A 21193-nucleotide genomic window follows, 5' to 3' on the forward strand; every position below is an offset into this window, starting at 1 on the left:
GTCTCAAGAACAGAATAAAAGAAAAAGAAAATATATCATGCTATATGTGATAAATCACTAGATTTCTAATATTCATTAAAATAAGTACACAACTATTAGAAATGTTTGTGAACCACTTGCAATCATTTCACATACCACCAGTGGCACAAGTCCACATTACATAGTAAAATACATAGCACTGGCAGTAGTTATTACCTGATGAGACATTTTGTATAGATATTGGCAGTTGACTAAATCAATAGTTATTTTTGCTTGTCTTCGGGGATAATAGTTATAATTGCTCTGCATATATACACACATATATACAAATATATATACATATATATACACACACACACTGAAGCATCATCTCTGAGAGAGGGCCCGGGTCTGCGGGCAGCAGGTATGCCCCTGTGTCTTGTCTCAGCTCTGATGAGCTGAGAACTGCTGCAGAGAGAGGAAGGGAAGGGCCCCCAAGACCTGCTCCCCATCACCTCGTCCCTCTCTGTCTGTCATGTGAGCTTCAGTAGGATGTGGAGAGTAGAGGAAAATGGACTTCAGAGTCTGGCCAAGTTAAAATCTTGGTTCTACCACTCACCAATGGTATAATCGTACAGAAGTTTCTTAACCTGACTGAGCCTAGGTTTCTTCTTTACAAAATAGGGATGATGATGATGATGATGATAAGAAGATGATGCATTTTAAGTGCATAGCCCAGAGCAATGCAGTCTGTGTGCAGTAAGTGAGCTACTGTTATCATCCTGGTTATGACTTAACATCATGAGCCTGGCTTTTCTCATCAGAAAAACTTAGCAGAGATGGTGGGAAAATCAAATAAGCTATAGTTTATTAATTTATTTTATAAACTATAATGTATTATGCCTTATTATACTCATTAGTGTGGAAAACACAGCAAGTTATTAGTATGAAGAATAGCAATATTTACCCCTTAGGATTATTTAAGGATAACATGAACTTGAATATAAAAAAGTATCTTATCACCTGGGAAGTCCAAACATTAAGATGTAGTAATGTTAAGTAATATTAGCAAATGGGTCATGAACATTTGTTGAGTATCAAGTAAGTCACAGTTGCTGTACATTTCATTTGGCCCTGATGACACTGAGGTGAGTTATCCCTGCTATACAAATGAGGAAAACGAGGCTCACAGAGATGAAGCCCCTGGGATTGTAGCCAGCCAGAGGTGGCAGAGACAGGATTCTCATCCAGGTCTGTCCTTCTTTAAAGCTCATCATTCTCTTTCCACCACTTAACCACTTCTGTCTGTGTGACTTCAGTTAATATTAAAGTTAGTTCTCGTTCCTCAAGTACATACCAGCCAGGGAGCAGAGTATAGTCTAGTCTGTCTAGCCTAGGGCATAGTAGGCAGCAGATTAGTATTGAGTATGGGGTCTCAGGATGCTGATCTGGGGCTAAAAACCAACTGTGGGTGATCCCCAAAGTAGAAAATTGCACCTGGATCATTGGGAACCAATTGGCCAACTCTCCTGGGCTTCTGAGAACTTCTACTGGAAACTTCTGAGAGCTGCTGCCATCAAGACTGTTTCCCAGGGGCCACAGGCCAGGGAGCCTGGGCAACCCTTGGCATCACATGATTAGGAGAAATGGTGTGAGCCCCCCTGCTCTTCCCTCGGAGTGTGTGTGTGTGTGTGTGTGTGTGTGTGAATTGGAAATCTATTCTTCAGGTGGAATTTTTATTCAATTCAATGTGGGTGTTTTTCTTCGTGGCTTTTAATGGTGATGAAATTGATTACATTCAGAATGACCAAGGCAAGCCAGACTCTAAAGAGCAAATCACATTGGAAAATTGAGTCAATTTCTGTAGTGAGAACAAGAAGCCCCTGGAGCTGCCCCTGGAAATAGTAGCCTGCTCACAGCAACTGCAGACAATCTCCCCTATCTGTCCAAGTTCAAACCGGGACAGCATCTTCCTGTGCCTCTTAGTCCTCCTGTTTTTATGTAAACACCCAGCACTTCCAGCAAGTTTCATTTCTCCCACAAAAGTTAAAAGTTTCTTCTTCTTTTTTTAATCAAGAGAAAACTGAGGAAGTTTCTTAGGGGAAAAATTCAGACTAGGGAAAACAGGTTGAATACCAGCTTTTAGGAAAGCAGTAATCCTCTTTCTAATATGTGTTGAGACTAATTCAGTAGATCAGCTCCTCTCCTTTGGAAAAGAGTTTGTCTCCTCAAGATACGGTTAGAGTTGCAGGGATGCACATTTGGGGTAACTTTGGGGTATGTTCCAGAGCACTGTTCTTACAGACTATATAAATGTACAGTCGGCCTGTGGTATTGAAAGGTCCCTTCTATTCAAACTGGGTGATTTGGCAACTTGTTGGCTGATTTTTCTGACTACTGAAAATTGCAATAGAGCAACAGCAGGTCAGTGTTTTTCAGAGAAGGGGCCCTTGAGCCTGAAGTGTCAGGTCTGTTGGGTAGCACAAAGGTGTTGGGAGGAATGTTCTTGTTTTCTGCGGCCTCACTGGACTCTTGGGCCTGTCAGACCATTTAGGTGGCCTGGCTGGGATGGTACGGAAGCGGCCTCCTCGCAGACCCGGGTTCACACCACACACGGCCCAGTGATAAAAGGCCTTGATGGACGAGCAGAGGATTTCTACGAGTGTCCAGGGAACCTGGCAGATTAGTAGGCAGCAGATTAGTATTGAGTATGGGGTCTCAGGATGCTGATCTGGGGCTAAAAACCAACTGTGGGTGATCCCCAAAGTAGAAAATTGCACCTGGATCATTGGGAACCAATTGGCCAACTCTCCTGGGCTTCTGAGAACTTCTACTGGAAACTTCTGAGAGCTGCTGCCATCAAGACTGTTTCCCAGGGGCCACAGGCCAGGGAGCCTGGGCAACCCTTGGCATCACATGATTAGGAGAAATGGTCTGGCCTGCTCTGCTCTGTGCTGCGGCTTGTGCAGCTTGTGCTCTTCCTGTCTCCTGAACTCAGGTTTGGGCTGTCCTGCTGGTTGGTGATACCTCTTTGTATTGATGCAGGAAGGAAGGAAGTGGTTAGATCAAGCCATTCATTTCTTTATTTAACCTTTATATCCTCACAAAAACTGAAAAGCTGAGGACCAGAAGCTTAAATAACTCATCTACGCTCATAGGGGTTATACTACATATCAGTTAAATTCAAAAGGTTATTTTGACACACTGCCCCTCAGCAACTCTCTCTAGCCTTCAGTCACTAATTTACCTATCCATGAATCCAGAATGAAAAATTGTACGCGCCCACTTCCACTTTGTGTCCACACTGTAGTAGATAGTGGAGGATGGAGACATAGTTGAGCATAAAATACCTAAGTAAAGACTCACACAGCCCGTGCCATTGTGAGTGTGTATTCCAGTTCTGTAGACGGGCATTTTTCACATCATCACACAAGTAAATGCACACCTGCTGTTGTATTCCCTCGGGGAAGAGAGGCTGGTGGTACAGCATGCAGGTGTGTCGTGAGGGGAACGGACCTAGGTGGAGAGCTTGGGGCAGCTTTTTTGATAAAGTGCTATGTGAGGGGAAGTGTGAGTTACTTGGGCCAAAGGACTTCCAGGTAAAAATCTCCAGTGTGTGCGAAGACTGGGAAGGAAGCATGGTCAGCTGGGTGCTCCGAGGGAAAGCTAGTGTGCTTGAGTGCCGAGAGCAGGGCCAGGCCACACCGGGCTTTGGGGCAAGATGAGGATTTGGAATATCCTCTGGTGAGGTGCCCCCAGGAGGTGACGTGGTCTGATTTTGTCAAGATCACGGGACTGCCATGTATGTGTAGGACAGATAGGACAGAGTAAGGGGAAGTGTGGGGAGACCAGCTTGAGGTTACTGCAGATGTCCTGGCAACAGATGATGGAGGCCCAGACCAGGATAATGATGGTGAAGGTGAAGAGAGCAATGCTAAAGTGAGAGACATTAGGGATGAGACTGAGGGACTTGGTGAGACTTTGGATATGGGAGTGAGAAAGAGGGATGGTACCAAGGGTGATGCTCAGAGTTTTGTTATAATTCTCACGCCCCACTGCTACACAGCTCATTGTTTTTTAAAGATGAGAGGAGCCAGGGGAAGGTATTTTAGTCAACTTGGATATTTGGTGTGAGCTCTGCCAATGTTCATTGTAAGACAGGTGCTTGGGCTGCGCTGTGTGTAAACTTGGGCAGAGCTGAAACTGAGGCTGGTAAACTTGGGCAGAGCTGAAACTGAGGCTGAAGGAGGAGGATAAGGGATTGAAGCCTTCACTGCAGGACGATGGATGTCAGGCCTGGGAGCTGCCAGTCCTGCAACAACTCATCGCAAGTCAAATTAAGGGAATAATGCAAGCCTAGTAGATATTTAATGAGACATTATTTCTGGAGATTATAAGGATACAGAAATTGCAAATAAATCCCTGACCTTTTCTGAGCCTTGGCTCAGTAAAAGAACTGAATCACCTGCTTGAGGGGATTAAAGACAGCCGCCTCCATCTGGCGGGCCACTCAGACTTTTTCTGTCATTAGCAAACTCTATGTGGTATGGTGATAGTGTTCTAAACCTTTTAGTGGGAATTGGCTTCTCAGGCTAAGAGATCTCAATTAACTTAGATTATATACCCACTGGGTAGAGATCAGAACTAATGATCTGGTCATGTGCACGCTGTAGTCCCTGTCACCTTAGTGGTATTCTGACCACGTTAAATAATAAAATGGTTATTAATTATCAGTAACCTAATCTGATGTCAGTGGGAAAGTCAAGTTGATGAGGAGGGGAATCAAATTCTGTGTATGTGTGTGAGAGAAAGAGAGAGAGACAGAAAAAGAGAAGACGGACAGGTGGGACACTGCAAGGCAGTGAACAGCGTGATAACCTACACCAGTTCCAGTTTTGAGATTTAGATCAGTGGTTGCTAAATGGAATTTCATGAGTTCCTTGTTCAGGGGAACTGTTGTTTGATAGGGATTCCATTTCTTTCCTTTTTTATAGAGACAGTCTCACTTTATCGCCCTCGGTAGAGTGCTGTGGTGTCACAGCTCACAGCAACCCCCAACTCCTGGGCTTAGGCGATTCTTTTGCCTCAGCCTCTGAAGTAGCTGGGACTACAGGCACCTGCCACACAATGCCCAGCTATTTTTTGTTGTTGTTGCAATTTGGCCAGGGCCAGGTTTGGGGCTGGCACCCTACCCACTGAGCCACAGGTGCCGCCCCGAGATTCCATTTCTTAACAGAGTTTTATCTATTTACAAAACTGTAAATAGTTACCACCGCATGAAAGGTGAATGTATCAGAGGCTAATAGAAAATTCCTAATGTTTGACTTCACAATAGGTAAAAGCTTTATATATTTGAACTTAGACAATGACCATTTACTGATTATATATATATATGTAGGATCTGTATGTGTAACATCTGTGTAAGACTTATTTTAAGAAAAGGGGTTTGCTAGTTTAAAACAAATTGGAGAAACTTTTACACTGAGAAAACACCAGGAGAAACAGATTATTCAGAGATTGAATGCAGGAGTTTTGCTTTGCTAGTTTCCAAAGGAAATGATTATAGCTAGTGTAGGTTAGTGGAATTTTAATTTTTTCTGAAGTTATCTCAAACCTTTTTTGTGGCACTGTAGGAAGTAAGATCTTTTTCTAGGTAATTAATACCTGATGGAAAAGAATAAAGAGGAGCCAGAAAAACGTTAGTTATATATTTATAATATATATTAATTATACTATATATTTTATATATTAATATATAATATATTGACATATATCATATATAAATAGCATATATATTTATTAACTATATATAATGATAATCATTAATTTATTAACTATATATTTTTAATAATAATATACATTAATTATATATCATTAATTTTTTTCCGGTTCTACTTTATTCTTTTTTTTTTTTTTTTTGTGGTTTTCGGCCGGGGCTGGGTTTGAACCCACCACCTCCGGCATATGGGACTGGCACCTTACTCTTTCAGCCACAGGCACCACCCTACTTTATTCTTTTACATTAAATATTACTTACCTAGAAAAGGATCTCACTTCCTACAGTGCCACAGAAAAAGGTTTGAGAACTGATTTGCCTTTACAGCAATGGTCCTCAACCTTCCTAATGCCATGATGTATTTTCATTGTTACAAAGTGGTTGCCACTCAGGTTGAGAACCGCTGCTTTACAAGGTTATGTTGAACTCTGTCTTTGATTCTTCCACTGGTTGAGCCGACAGCTTTATCTTCTGACTCCTGGGGTCATCACCGTCAGTTGCCAGGTTCTTTCCAATTTTTTAAATCTTTTATCAATGTTCATTGGGTAAGGAAATAGTCTTTGTCTAGGACAGAAGTTCATCAGTGCCTACAATAAGAGCATGTTCACAGACCAATTATTAAAACATCCAAGTTCGGGAACAAGAGTCCTAGTGTACAAAGCAAGGTTCTTTCTCCTAAACTTCTTTGACTAGCTTCCCTATGAAAAGATTCTCATAAGCACCTGTCAAAGAAAAAAAAAAAAAAAGGAACTAAAAGGCTTCTACTGACTATTGAATTGCAGTTATAAACATTTTGGGAACCTCCTTAAGCACAAAAGTAATTCCCTATCTGACAAATACTTTCCAGCAGGCTCTGTTCTGACTACTGTATAAAGGAATGAAAATCCTCCCCTGCACATGAAAAGATGCCTAGCACCATTAGTCATTAGGGAAATGCAAATCAAAACCACAATGAGATACCACTTGACACCCACTAGGATGGCTATAATAAAAAAGACAATAACAAACCTTGGCAAGGGTGTGGGGAAATGGGAACCCTCATACGTTGCTGGTGGGAATATAAAACGGTGCAGCTGTTTTGGAAAACAGTTTGGCAGTTCCTCAGAAAGTTAAGCATAGGGAGTTATCCTGTGACCTAGCAATTCTACTTCTGGGTATATACTCAAGAGAAATGAAAATGTATGTTCACACAAGGACTTGTACACAGATGTTCATAGTAGCATTATACATAATAGCCAAAAAGTAGTAACAACTCAAATGTCTCTCACCTGATAAATGGCTAAATAATATTTTGTATATCTGGACGGTAGAATATTATTTAGCCATAAAAGGAAAGAAAGTATTGATGCTACAACTTGGATGAACCTTGAGAACATTCTATTACATGAAAGGAGACAAACAAAAAAAGGTCACATATTAGATGAGTCCATTACCGTGAAGTGTTCAGCAAAGGCAAATCCATAGAAAAAGAAAGTAGATTAATGGTTGCCAGGCCTGGGAGAAGAGAAGAAATGGAGAGGGACTACTAATGTGTGGGTTTTTTTTTTTGAGGGAGGGGTTCTGGAAATAAGTAGTGTTGATTAATACCTAGCTTTGTAAATATACTAGAAAGTACTGAGTTGTACAATAGGTAACCTTTGTTGTATATGAATTATATCTCAATAAAACTGTTATTTAAAAAAAAAATCCTTCCCTAGATTCCAACAAATATTTGGCCTGTGTATTAGGCTGTTAGTAAATTTGAAAAATGCTGATTGCATGCATTGAGTTTCATTTAGCAGAATTATTTTGATTTGGCTTACAGTGAAAAAGCTAGCTATCACAATTTGCAGAGTGAATGCTTAGTTTGTACTGGAATAATAAGGGATTGAGTTAGTAGACTCCTTACTCTTTTAAGGGAATAAGAAGAATTATTTGTATACCAGACAATCTCCAGCAAGAAAATTGTTTTTCTGGCCGGGCGCATTGGCTCACACCTATAATCCTAGCACTATGGGAGGCCCAGGCAGGTGGATCGCTTGAGCTCAGGAGTTCCAGAACAGCCTGAACAAAGTGAGACCAGTCTCTACTAAAAACTAGCTGGGCATTATGGTGTTTTCTCTCTCTTCCCTGGTCTTTTTACTTATTATCCCAGAGTTTCAGCATGTTTATGAGTATCAATAAGTACAGAAGCTACTTTGGGAAGAGAAGTTTTGGGAAATTAGTATTCCTTTTTAGTTTGCGTTTGGAAATTTTCAGTGTTTAAAATGTTTTTTTTTTTTGTTATCTTCCTTGGATCTGAATTCACGCATCCAGTAAGAATTGGAGAAATATGCCATTTAGATTGGATCCAAGATGAGTTCACATTCGTCTCGGTTCTTATTTATTATAAGTTTATTACTTGCCCTGGAATGATCATAAATTATTTATACATACCTACCTTTCTACTTATACCACTTTTTTTCTTTTTTTTTTTTAAATTAAATCATATCTGTGTACATTAATGCAATCATGAGTTACAATGTGCTGGTTTTAGATACAATTTAAAATATTTTCATCCAACTGGTTAACGTAGCCTTCATGGCATTCTCTTAGTTATTGTGGTGAGACATTTGTATTCTACGTTTAGTAATATACCACTTTCTTCTCCACTCTGAACGTTAGGTTGTAGAATGTCTTTGCCTAATGTCCTAAGCCGGTCAAAGAAGAACCCATTCTCCAGGAGTACCACACACATCTTACCACTGGGGAGCCAAAGCATAGGGATGAAGTTTGGAGAATTTCTAGGCACATTAGAAACTAGTTATCTGCTGTGAAAAATTGTTGCTGTTGGTCATTTATTTCCTGAATGACATTAGAGGTGTTTGAAATGAATGGAGACCTCCGTCACCACCTGCTAATCTCCTGAAAGGGGAGATGGCCCCACTGCCTAGTTGTCTGTTTATCAGATGGCTGCTTTGTTCTTGGCTGTTATGTTGTTCTCTAGGTCATTTTTCTTTCATTTTTTCCACTTTTCCCTTTCTCCTACTCACCTTAACAGAATTACACTTTAACTCAGGGTCACCTTTAAGGCAATTTGGTGGTGTGAACCCCAGAATAAATCTCCATGTATTAGCTCTGCATCTTTGGTCAAGATATTTAGCTTTCCCAAGCCTCGGTTTCCTCACCTGTAATTTAGGTTTAATGACAATGTCATCCTGGAGAATTTGCTAGGATTAAATGAGATAATCTACACAAGGCACTTGCATTTATAGAACACTTCATTTGTACATTTTGAAGGAGACCACAAGCAGTTAGTCCTACAGCTCCTGTTAATAGCAAAGCAATTTAAAGATGCCTGTCATTCTAAGTGGCATGTTATTATAACTTGAGGTTACTATGTGAACTAAGTAAGATAATCCATGCAGGTTAGAACTATAATGTGGCATATGGAAAGTTCGTACTCAGTGCCAATTATCATCATCATCATCATTATTTAAATCATTCCTGTACTGGTAGTGGGAAAAATTAAAAGGGATTTGGCTACAGCATGAGATTGATTCATCCCGGCTTGGCTGAGCCCTGTCCTGAGGTCTATTTGCATGGCCAGCAACTTGACTGTCCTTCTCTTGTTCTTTCAGCTGCACAGTTGGACAGCATTGGCTTCAGCATAATCAGGAAATGCATCCATGCTGTGGAAACCAGAGGTAAAGTGGTTTAGCAGATGGCATTGTTCTCATGGAAGGTCAGGCATCTGGTGAGGAGTCAGACTTGCTACCTGCTGTTTCCCAACTTTAAGTGACTCATTAACTCCCCAAGTGCCATTGTTGGTGTGTTTCCAGAAGTCCTGCTGGTCTATAGAAGGGTTCTCAGCTGGGTTTGTGTCATCAACTTCTTTGGCTATTCAGAAAAATGTTTTAAATGTATATATATATAAGACACATAGGATTAGAGAAACCAGTTACTGAAATTCGAATTTTAAAGTGCTATACTAAAAAACCTAGTTGGGATGTAGTAATCTATGTGTTTCTTTGTTAACACTTTAATAATGTTATAGGGATTTGAAAACTGACATAACTTAAAAGTGGTAATATCAAGGTATCTGTAATAACCGTAATAAATTATTGTCTGTGAATCCTGACCAAGTTGCAGGTACTGTTATAATGCTACTGTGATTCGTTGCCTATGTTCATAATGGAAGGAAATGTTTAATGTCAGTTAGATAAAGATGTCACTGTTTTCTTGTCTTAGTTCACAGACACCCTGAGTTCTCAGTCAGGGGTGGCATTTTGGGGTCGGTGAACCCCAGGTGCCCTAGGGAGCCAGGCCTGGGGACCTTCCAGGTGGAGGGAAGGGGTCATGCCCTTCTTACCCACCAACCTTTCCTGGGTCCAGAGGTGCAGCATGTTGAGATCAAGGAAACTGGTTCATTCTAAAGGTCTCCACCCCACCCTTGGAGACTGCTACAAGGAAGCTCCCTGTGTTCCAGCAGTTTGGAGTTTTCAGTACACTGGTCTGTTGAACTCCTGAGAAAAGGTGTTAACCATCTTTCCACTGGATTTGATTTGAACCATTATCTGAGATGTGAATCTTCTGTATTCAACAGATTCTCAAATAAGTTCTATATTTTAAAGCAGCAGGGTCCATAACTTTTACTAGTTGAGAAATATAAATATTTTTATAAAGACTATGGGGTAGCAGAAAAACACCTAATAACCTCCTGAGCCTCTACTCCTATGTATCCAGTTAAAAGGTATTCTTTCCAAAGTAGCTGTTTTAATGTGTGGAAACTTTTTTTTTTAATCTTTTCACTCTTAATGACTATTTTTTTTTTTTTTTATTGCTGGGGATTCATTGAGGGTACAATAAGCCAGGTTATACTGGTTGCAATTGTTAGGTAAAGTCCCTCTTGCAATCATGTCTTGCCCCCATAAAGTGTGACACACACCAAGGCCCTGCTGTACCTCCTTTAAACAGAGAGTTAAGGCAGCTTATAAAAATACACAGAATATATCCAGAAGTCGGTAAAATAGAAGTAGGTAAGATTTCTGGGAATAATTGATCTTGAGGAAATAAGGATATACGCCAGACTGAGCCAAAAGGATGTTTACCCAGTGGTATTGTTAAGGTACAAAATCAGAAACTGACCAAACATCTCAAGAATTGGTTAAATCAACAGTGGTACACCCATGTAGTAAAAAGCTATGAATCACTAAAAATGTAGTGCACATACATTTCTTGACATCCACCATTTCCTTACTTATATATATTAAGTGAACACTGCCAGTTGCAAGGCAGCTGCCCAGTGAACCCCTGCTGGGAGTGGTGGTGGTGGAGCCCCACTGCTCATGGCATTATCAGTGGCGCTGTCCTCTGATAATGTACTGTCTTACTTTGACTCATCATCTTTGCCTTAACTGTAGTTTCTAAACTTTTTTAAAGTTTAGATTACTAAGGTGATTTATCAAGAGGAGTTTTGTTTTTCATTTTAAAATAAGTGAGTGGGAAATAAGAGGTAAAGGGTCAACAACAGGTAGAGGCATGAAAATGGAGCCCAGCACCAGTCCAGAGCAAACAATCCTCTCCCCAAGGAGGCTCACGCATTTGCCTGACATGGGCCACCTGTTTGCCTTTCAGTTTTTAGCATCCAAAACCGAGAGGGAAAGCCGATCATTTCAGACCCTTCACAGTGTCTGTGGTTAATGCAAACCCGTAGCTCAGGAGGACATCTTTTCCTGATATGGAACTAGGAATCATATGCAATAAGTGGGAAGAGAAGAGGGTCACAAGTTGGCTTGGTGACTCAGCCTCGGCCTCCTTGTCCCCTCCCTCCTCTGAAATGATGCTGGGAATGCTGTGTCTTTTCTTCTAAGAAAGTTTTCACTTAGTACAAAGAAGAAATGAGGACAATGTGAGTTAGATGCCATTTTAGCATAAACAGTCATAGGAAGTGTATATCTCCCGAATGTGATGGCTGTGTGTACACACATTCGTGGTGACTAGAGATGAACAGATTTCCCGTACTCTTGAGATCATTAATAATTGTCTAGGAGAGTGGTTCTCAACCTTCCTAATGCCGCAACCCTTTAATACAGTTCCTCATGTTGTGGTGACCCCCAACCATAAAATTATTTTTGTTGCTACTTCATAAGTGTAATTTTGCTACTGTTATGAATTGACCCCTGTGAAAGGGTTGTTTAACCCCAAAGGAGTCACGACCCACAGGTTGAGAACCGTTGGTCTAGGAGGAGCTAGGATTATATTAAATTCCAGAAAAGCACAAGGATAAAAGAAGTTAGCACCTCAGATCTTTCAAGCCCTTCAAGCTGTCATGTCACTGAATAGTGTTTACTGTTGGGTAACTTGGGACCCATCTCTTAGTTTTAGAGCAGGAACTCTTTCCTAGTCCATGAACCGTGCAGGGTGGTATGCATAATTTTAACCAGTTGTTTTTTAGCTATGAAATCTTAAATATTTCAGGCCTCTTACTTTTATTAATTAGTTCCTTGTCTATACAGATCTTGTTGAAGATCTACAGAATCAGCCTCTTTTACTGAATTTCTTCCAGAAAATTGTATTTTGGCCCCTGCAAAAAGTATTTTTATAGTGGTTGCCTATGGAGTATAACTCAGTGTTCCATTTATTATATACCATATTCTAATCAAAGGGCTGGGGACGTAATGGTGAAAATGACAGAATCATTGACCTTAGAGTTTCCATTCTAGTTATAGAGAGAAAGGAACCAAATAAAAATATAACTTCAGCTATTATTACCTGCTATAAAGAAAAAAAAAATGGGGTAAGAGAATGACCAGTAATGTTGGTCATGAGATGCGTTAGATTGAAGAGATTGCATGAAGCTGAAACCTGAATGGTGAATAGATCTGGGAGAAGAGTGTCCAGAGAGAGAAACCAGCTGGAGCTAACGCTGTGAAGTGGGGACATGAGCTTAGAACCTTAAAGTAAGAGGAAGGCCAGGGTGTTTGGAGCAGAGTGCACGTTGTTGATGATGTATTCATAGGTGGACAAGTACTCAATTGTACAGGGTTTGTAGGCCACTATAATTGCCATTTTATTATGGTCTACACGCAATGGGAAGTCATTGGAGGGTTTTAAGAGAAAGGGATGATATGAGCTGAAACTTACTTTGGTTACTGATTAGAGAACATTAGAAAAATAAAATAGGTTACAAGACCCCAATTACTTGATAGGGGTCAGAGATGATGGGCCTAAGACCGACAGAAGAAAACTCATTTCAAATCACTTCATCTTAAGTATTCCCATTTGTAAATCGTGTGGTGGAGATGTGGCCCCTGTGTGTAAATGAACAGAGGTACTGCCGTAGGTTAGTTTTTAGTTCTTTGTTTAGAAGTTTGAAAGTAAATCTCTTTTAGTCTAATTGCACATGTTCCTTGTGTTGAATGGTGGGGTCTTACTTTTTTTGTTTGTTATAAATAAAGGATATTTACATTACAAGAAAGGAATGGATCTTCTAATTGTTCAGTCTTGGGTAATTTTCCCTAAAATTGAAAATGTCCTTATACCTCAATATTTTCTTTCTATGTATAAAGGTGGATTGTCAAGTATTTGTCCTTTTCCGTTGTATGAATTTTTAATCGTGTCATTTTTGGCTTTTTAAATTAAAAAGTTGGTTAAATATGACATTTTTAATATATATTTTGCATCTTTAAAAATTCTTTAGATGCTGCCTCTGGCAAGAGGGGAGGAAAATTTCTTTCCCCTCTAATGGCTGAACTAACACGAGGGCTGAAGTGTGCAGCACATCCGTGAAATCCTGGACAGCTGCACCAAATCCCACTCCTTTACTAAGAGCTGAGCTGAGTGACAGGGGACTTTAATTAGAGCAGCTTGTAGAAGGACTGAGGAAATGAAAAAATAAGTGCATTAGGCTGGGTTGGCCTGACTTGTGTTCTGATGTGCCTCTAATTAAATCATCACTGTTTCTTTTCTCAGGGATCAATGAGCAAGGGTTGTACCGAATCGTGGGGGTCAACTCCAGAGTGCAGAAACTGCTGAGTGTCCTGATGGGTGAGTGCAGTGTGCCCGTGCCTGGTGGGTCCTTGTGGAGGCCCACTCCAACAAATGACCAGGTCTGTGAGCATGGACAACTCTGGGGGAGGACCCAGATGTCCAAGAGCTGTCACCCTGAAATTAATTGCCCCATTGCCAGTTGCCATGGTTGCAGGCACTATTGGGAAAGGTTTTGAGTAGGATTGGGGAAAACAAAAGGGGTCAGGTCCAAGGCACCACACCCTCTCTAGATTCCACACGGCTGGTCCAAGTGGAGCTTGGTCACTCATGTGACCACCACACCCTACTCTGTCCGTAGTAGTGCACGACTCCTTCTGTCCCCGTTTGGGGCAAGTATTTAGTGGGACACACCCATTACCCGAGGAAGGGCATCGTTGTAATGTGCAGAGGACCTCGGACTCATGTTCCTGTTACAGAGCAGGTGTCATGTGCCTCAAATGTATATAAGCAGATAAATCTTCTGATCCTCTTTGCTTCTAGATTTCAACCTAGTACCTGTCACTTGAGTAGCAGAACCTTTTCTGTTGCTGGCCAATAGAAATATAAAACCACTGTCTCTAAATGTGTGATATTTGAATCAAAAACTCATGAGCCCACGAGCCAAGTTTGCTTAGGCTGCAAATTTCCTGTATTTTTAGATATGAATGCAGCCAGCCTCAGTGAGTCACATGGATCTAAATGGCAAACAGATCCGATTTCACAGATCGGTGGCTGTTATTCATCTCCATGGAAGCCCCAGCTGTGCACTTGCAGAGACAGACTGTCACTTGGGGTCCCAGTTCGGTGTTCTGAGCAGGGACCATTCTCTTGTTAGTATTTATAATATCTCATGCCATCCTAGTTTCTGAAAACGGCTTTCACATGTAAAGAATTTTCCTCTCTTATGATATCCAAAATGACTCTCTTCTCTACTTCTTTTTCGGGAGAGCCACTCACCTCTGGTGGGCAAAACCCTATTGTATTACTAGTTACAGTGAGATCTGTTGTTTAAAACTATGATTATTTATGAGGTACTCTACCACTGAGTACCTGTTTTTTGGTTAGTTTTTCTTTTTAATTATAAACATTCTGTTTTGAGATAGTTGTGAATTCACACACTGTTGTAAGAAATAATGCGTAGAAATCCCATGTGCCGTTTACTCAGTTTGCTATAATGCTAGCATTTCGCAAAACTATATGGTAATGTCATAAGTAGAATGTTGACATTGGTACAATCAAGATGCAGAACACGTCCATCACCACAGGGACTCCTTGAGATGCCCTAACCATCTGCTTCACTCCTCACCTTGCACCCCATCTCTAACCCTGGGCAATCAGTAATCTGTTCTCTATTACATAAACAGAAATATGTAATATATAACCTGTTGGCTATGTTTTTCAGTCAGCATAATTCCCTCAAGATTTTTTAAAGTTGTTGCATATATCAATAGTCTGTTCTTTTTTATTGCTAGACCAGCGGTTCTCAACCTGTGGGTCTCGACCCCTTTATAACAATGAAAATACATCCTGCATATCAGATACTTACATTACGATTCCTAACAGTAGCAAAATTACAGTTATGAAGTAGCAACACAAATAATTTTATGGTTGGGGGTCACCACAACATGAGGAACTGTAAAGGGTTGCAGCATTTGGACGCATTAGGGAGTTTGAGAACCACTTTGCTGGATTGTTCCATTGCATGGATATACTCCACTTTGTCGAACTGTTCATCCAATGAATGTCATCAGGGTGGTTTCCAGTTTGAGGCTATTGCAAATAAAGCAGCTGTAAACATTTGTACAGGTTTCTGCGTAGACATACATTTGTTCCTCTGGTATAAATGCCCAAGCATGCAATTGCTGGGTTGTATAATGACATGGTTAATCTTTGAGAAATTCTAACAGAAGGAAGATTAAGAGTCTAATAGCTATCAATCCTTAGTTTTATTTTTATTTCAGATCACAGCTACATTTGTGGACTGTGTATTCTTTCTGGAGCAGATTGTCAGGCGCTAGAGATTAAACTTTAGGAAAAGCCAGTTCTTTTCTGCAAAGAGTCCTAGCAGGGTGGAATATATGTATATATGTGTATGAAAGCTATAATGCAAAATATGATACTAGTGCTTAATATAAGTTGAGTATGGAAGATTTAATAGTGAAGGGGAGAGTAGAAGAATAATTCCGATTCAGCAAGTATTATAAGCAGTGGCATGGGGGTCAGAAATCAGGGTTCATGGTGGCTGTAACAGAGGATATTGATTCTATGGTTATAATAATATCTGGAAGAGCCCAGCCTGAGAAACATAGTGAGACCCTGTCTCTACAAAAAAAATTGAGAAATTTGCCAGGTAGGGTAGTGCACACCTGTACTCACAGCTGCTTGGGAGGCTGAGGCAGGGGGATCACTGCAGCCCACACGTTTGAGGTTGTAGTGAGCTATGATGCCCTCCAGCTGGGGCAATAGAGCAAGAGACCCTGTCTCTGGGGGGAAAAAAATTCTGAAAGAACTACCTAAGGCTGAACAGGAAAGTTAAAACTGAAAAGCTGAGATGGGGTTTCTTTTGCTGAGTATCTTGACTATTGTGCTAATGAGTTTGGTGTATTTTTTTCCCCCTGTGGGAAGGAAGAAGCTGTTAAAAGTTCTAAGTAGCGAAGTTGTATGCATTACACTTCTGCACACAAAAGTGTCAAGAAGACAATTTATAATAGTTTACAGGGGAAAAAGGCATTTATTTGCTCGCGTAACTGGTAATTCCAAGATGACAGAAACATGGCAAGGTCTGGGGACTCTAGTGACGTCTTTATGTTTATTGGAACCTTTCTACTTTCCTTTTTCTAGCTTCTAATTATCTGTGACTTTGGATCGTCTTAGTGTTGGCTTTATTCTTCGTGAGAGCTTCCCAGATAGGTTCAGCCTCAGCAGTCCTCAGAGCCTGTGATCACTGAGAACAGAGGGTCTTTCCTGACAGTGTTGGCAGAAGGCTCCAGGGACTTCATTTGGCCAGTAAGGGGCTCTTCACATGATTCATTTTTAATCTCAGGCCAATAACATGGACTACAGCAGATGGATTCAGAAGGCCTGGATCCTGGGACTGTCTCTGGGCATGTGGAGGGGGAGACAAAAGAGTGGGATGTAGGGATAGGTTAGTCCATGGAACCCGGTAGAAGGATCAGGATTATTAATAGAACGATGGAGGAGTACTTTCCTGAGATCATGGCTGCTGGTAGATTATGAAAAGCAGTATATCTGACACAAGTGTAACAAGACCAGAGTCTAGCTGTAGGAGGGTAACCCCGCCCGCAATGTGGAGCATGTGTTTGATTACGGGGAGACATGGAAGGAGACAGTTGCAGTAGATTAGCTAAGGCTTACCCTATTGGGAGATGAACCAAACAGCTGAGCTGTGGTTGGGGAAAAAAGATAGGCTCAAAATGATTATATAGAGAAAATCAACAGGACTTTGTAACCAACTGGGTATGAGAAATTAGAAGGGGCAGAGAGATTTCAAAGATGACAGATTATTATGTAAGGTGATACAAATGAAAAGAAATATGACATTTTAGACTGCTTTGCAAATCTAAAAAAACTACTTTAGCTCAGTTGTGTGAAGCAAAAGGGTGGTTATGAAAGAATCTTGTTTTTATCACTTCTCAGTGGCCTTCAAAGATATGTAGCATTGAACACCTGAGAAATGGCATGAAAAAGTAATAACCAGCAGCTGAGTCACAGACATTACAAGTAGACTGGAGCCCAGTGAGCGATCTACCCAGAGCTGAGTGATGACCACAGTGCTCATAGAAAGTGGAGAACAATATCTGGGATTCTCCATGAGTGAAGTTAAAGTTTGAATCTCACAACTGAGGAAATCATCTTCCTTCTCTGTTCTCATCTTCATCGGTTCTTGATACTGGTCCTGCACTTTTCTGGCCAAGAGCGAAACATAAATATGATTCCTGAACTCCAAAATCTTCCCTGAGATGGCCAGGCCAACTGTGAACCTTTTATTCACTCTTCCTTCTTTATATATCCATTGGGTACTCTGTTATGTCCTAGATACTGTGTAAGATTGGGTTTCTTTCTCTGAGCTCTCAAAAGTGGAAGTGTATTTTGATTATTGAAAGGGTGGCTTAGAATTAAGTAAAAACAGAGATTTGTTTTGATCACTTTGAATTTAGTTTTTGTACTCTTAATACCTTATGGGACTTTAGGTTAGAAGAGGAATATAAGAACCAGTGTTTTGAGAACATCTTCCTTGCACTGATTAGGATTCCTCTAGAAACCTTTCTGAGATTCCTCCCAGCGAGTACAGTGGACCTTTGTACTAGGGTCCTACCAAGAGCCACCTTTGATCCCTTCCTCCTGGCAATACAGGTCATTAGTCTTTAGAGAGAGAAAAGGGCTCATAAAGGCATGAAGATTCCTAGAAATAGATGTGTATGTGTGTACTGGTACCCCTATTTCTAAGCCCCAATAGCAAGTGAAGATAAAGCTTTCCAAATTTTAGCCCAATTTTTTTCTATAAACTGTATATACCAGCATACAGCTTGTTCAGAACAGGTCTCTGTGTCAATCTGTATGTTTTAAATAATTTTTTTCCCTAATTAAAATTTATGCATGATCATTATAGAAAATTTGGAGAAATACAAAATGTAGAAGAGAACAAAATTTCCGCAATTCAGAGATAACCTTTACTGACCATTTTATCACATCAAATCTATTTATCATATCATTGCCTTTTTAATGTAGCGTAATATAGCAATGTGTTCACAAAATTGGGTTCACGTTGCAGGCCTTTTACAGGCTGTGCTCATGCAACACTGTGGAGTGTCTGTTTCCTCCTGTAATTCAAGTCCTTCTACAGCGTGATTTTCTTAGTCACATGCTGTGTAGATGTGTAACTTTTTGATTGGTCCCATGTTCTTGGAAATGTAGGCTGATTACAGTTCTTCAGCATTCCGGAAGGCCCTCAAAGGAACATCCCCTTGGGACAGGACAACAGAGGTTAAGAGTTACATTTTGGAATCAGATAAATTGCATTTCCACTGCTTCCCCATTTGACTGTAAACAAATCATTTAAATTGGTCTAGTTTTCTGTCTCCTCAGCTGTCATAATGTCCCCAGCCCCCGTAATAATGTGAGGATGAAATGAAAAGAAGCAAGTGGGTTGCTGAGTCCAGAGCCCTCCACATACTTAACAAAAATGTTAGCTGTCTTCATTTTTTATTTTTATGTTCATCTTTAATTTTTCCTTAGGTTTTATTTTAAGATATTGATTTGCTGGGTCAAGATATGTAGATGTTTTCAAGGCTCTTAATTGATGCTCTCTGCTGTCAGCAAAGTCTGATAAGAGTATCCTCTTCCCCACATCCTTGCCATGCTGTGTATTACTTTTTTGTATATAAATTATGAACATTTTAAAAATAGATCTTCTTATTTGATTTTATGTTTCTTTAATTTTGGGTGAGGTTGGATACTTTTACATGTTTCTTCCTGTTTTATATTTCTTTTGTGAATTGCCTGTTTGTGTCCTTAGCCTATTTTTCAATTATTGAATTTGTGTTTTGATTATAAGACATTTTGAAGTATAAAGGTTATGTTATCAGTATTTTTTTCCCGGATTATTATGTCTTGAATGTTATGGTGCTTTTGTTTTTGTTGTCTTCCCAATGTCTTACATTTGTATAAAGTCTGTCTAGAAAAAAAGGATGGATAGACTGGCTTATGCTTTTAAAGACCTTCCAGATTCCAGGATTACAAAAACCTTTTGTTTTCCTTAAAATCCATCTGAAATATATTTGTGTGAAATGGAAACTCTTTTCTGCAATTCTTATCCTATTGGCCAATCGCCATGCAATGAGAAATCTTCCTCCTCTTTGCAAGATCTGTACATCAGCGGTTAATCATTGTTTTTGCATATCGGGGCCTATTGAAGGAGTTGCACATATTTTTCTAAAGATAAAATCCTTTCTGCAATTCTCTTTTAAAAAGGTATCCTCATTTTTCACCTTTCTAAGATTTTTCTCCTGATTCTTCGCATTGTAGCAAAAATTCTCAAACTTGTCCCCATGTTCATATCACTCACTTCAATTTCTGCTGGGCCGACTATTACTATTTTGCTATTTATAATACAGATTTTAATATTGTATTTGAATTCTTCAGTGTCTTCACTAACTTATTTAGCTCTTTTCATTTCTGTTTGTCAACTATCACCTTCTTTATTTCAGTCTGTTTGTGGTTTTCTTTTTATGTCTTATTTCACAGCATCTATATTTTTCTAAGTTTTGTTTGTATTGAGCAAGTGTTTTTCAAATTATTTTTCTGAGTGCTTTGGTCTCTGTATTTTATGCCAACAAATATTTTATAAGCTCTTATATCTTCTGTGTAATCAAATCTCAACACAGATGGGTTTATAAATCTTTGCTATTTAGTGTACTATGGACAGATTCTGTTTTTTCTATTGCTATTTTCCTGAATCCTATTAGAATCATTCTCTTATATGATGATTGACAGGCTGTTGTATATGATTTGTGCCAACTCCTGGCATTTCTAAATCTCTCATTTAGTGTGAACGTGTAAGGCTGAATGGATTTCTCCTGGTTCCGCTATGTGGCCATGGTCCTGGGAGAAGTGGTTTATTCTTGCTTAATCTGAAGCATGCTGTGGCTCTTCCCTTGTCACTCTCATATAGCTTCTAGAACTTTTCCTCCTTCTGAATTCATTTGCCGGCAGTACCATAAAGGGCCACCTCTTCACTTCTGTCCCCCAGTCTGATTTCATTGCCAACTCTTGCTGCTTCAGAAACCAGATCACTCAGTGCGTGTGCTGGAGGGGGAGTGGGAAGTGGTGTGTCTTCCTCCCCAGGGAGGCTTTGCGGTGGGCAGAGAGCTACCACCTATCACGTCATTCCCCCAAATGCGTTTTCCTCTGAGGAGAATGTTGACTGGGAGCTCAACTTTCTATGCTATTCCAAATGTATACTTCTTTCTTCTTTCGTTTTATTACTGTTTTACCATGATGATAAAGGAATGAAGATTTAGCATGATTATTTTTCTCATCATGTCCTATAACTTTTTCATTTCTTTCCCCTAATATTTAAAGTAGAGCTAGTACAACAGAGAACACAAGGAAGGTGTTACACATATACCTTGTATAGCAGTACTTTAAAGCACAGAATTACAGCAACATGCCTCACCCATGTTCTGCTCCAGCCATAAACTATTCCTCCTCACTCCAGAACCTTGAATGTCTGCATTTCTTTTTTCTGTGTCCTTCATTTCCCACACTTTTTCTCAGAGAGGCATAAGTAAAAGTAGTCAAAGACTTCTTCCTGAAGAAATCCAAAAGTAATATTCATCATGATGATTTCTAAGACCTAAAAAACTTGCATAGTAATGACTGTAAAGAATCCCAAACTTTAAAAACTACAGCTTGCTTGAAACAGGGGAGCCATTCAGAGAACAAACTTCC

General features: G+C 40.0%; 1 protein-coding gene across 7 annotated transcripts in view; it reads left to right on the top strand.

Moving 5' to 3' along the window:
- ARHGAP26 (Rho GTPase activating protein 26) overlaps nucleotides 1-21193 on the top strand; it is a 464813-nt gene that overhangs the window by 272843 nt on the left and 170777 nt on the right. For all 7 annotated transcript variants that reach the window (XR_008375228.1, XM_053566649.1, XM_053566650.1 and 4 more), the window contains 2 exons: nucleotides 9334-9399; nucleotides 13667-13741. Coding sequence is in view for 6 of the 7 variants with exons in the window: in XM_053566649.1 (XP_053422624.1) it covers nucleotides 9334-9399; nucleotides 13667-13741 (141 nt within the window). In the remaining variant the exon portion in view is untranslated. The remainder of the gene's footprint in view (nucleotides 1-9333; nucleotides 9400-13666; nucleotides 13742-21193) is intronic.

This window comes from Nycticebus coucang, chromosome 17 (assembly GCF_027406575.1).
Source record: "Nycticebus coucang isolate mNycCou1 chromosome 17, mNycCou1.pri, whole genome shotgun sequence".
Classification (NCBI taxonomy): Eukaryota; Metazoa; Chordata; class Mammalia; order Primates; family Lorisidae; genus Nycticebus; species Nycticebus coucang.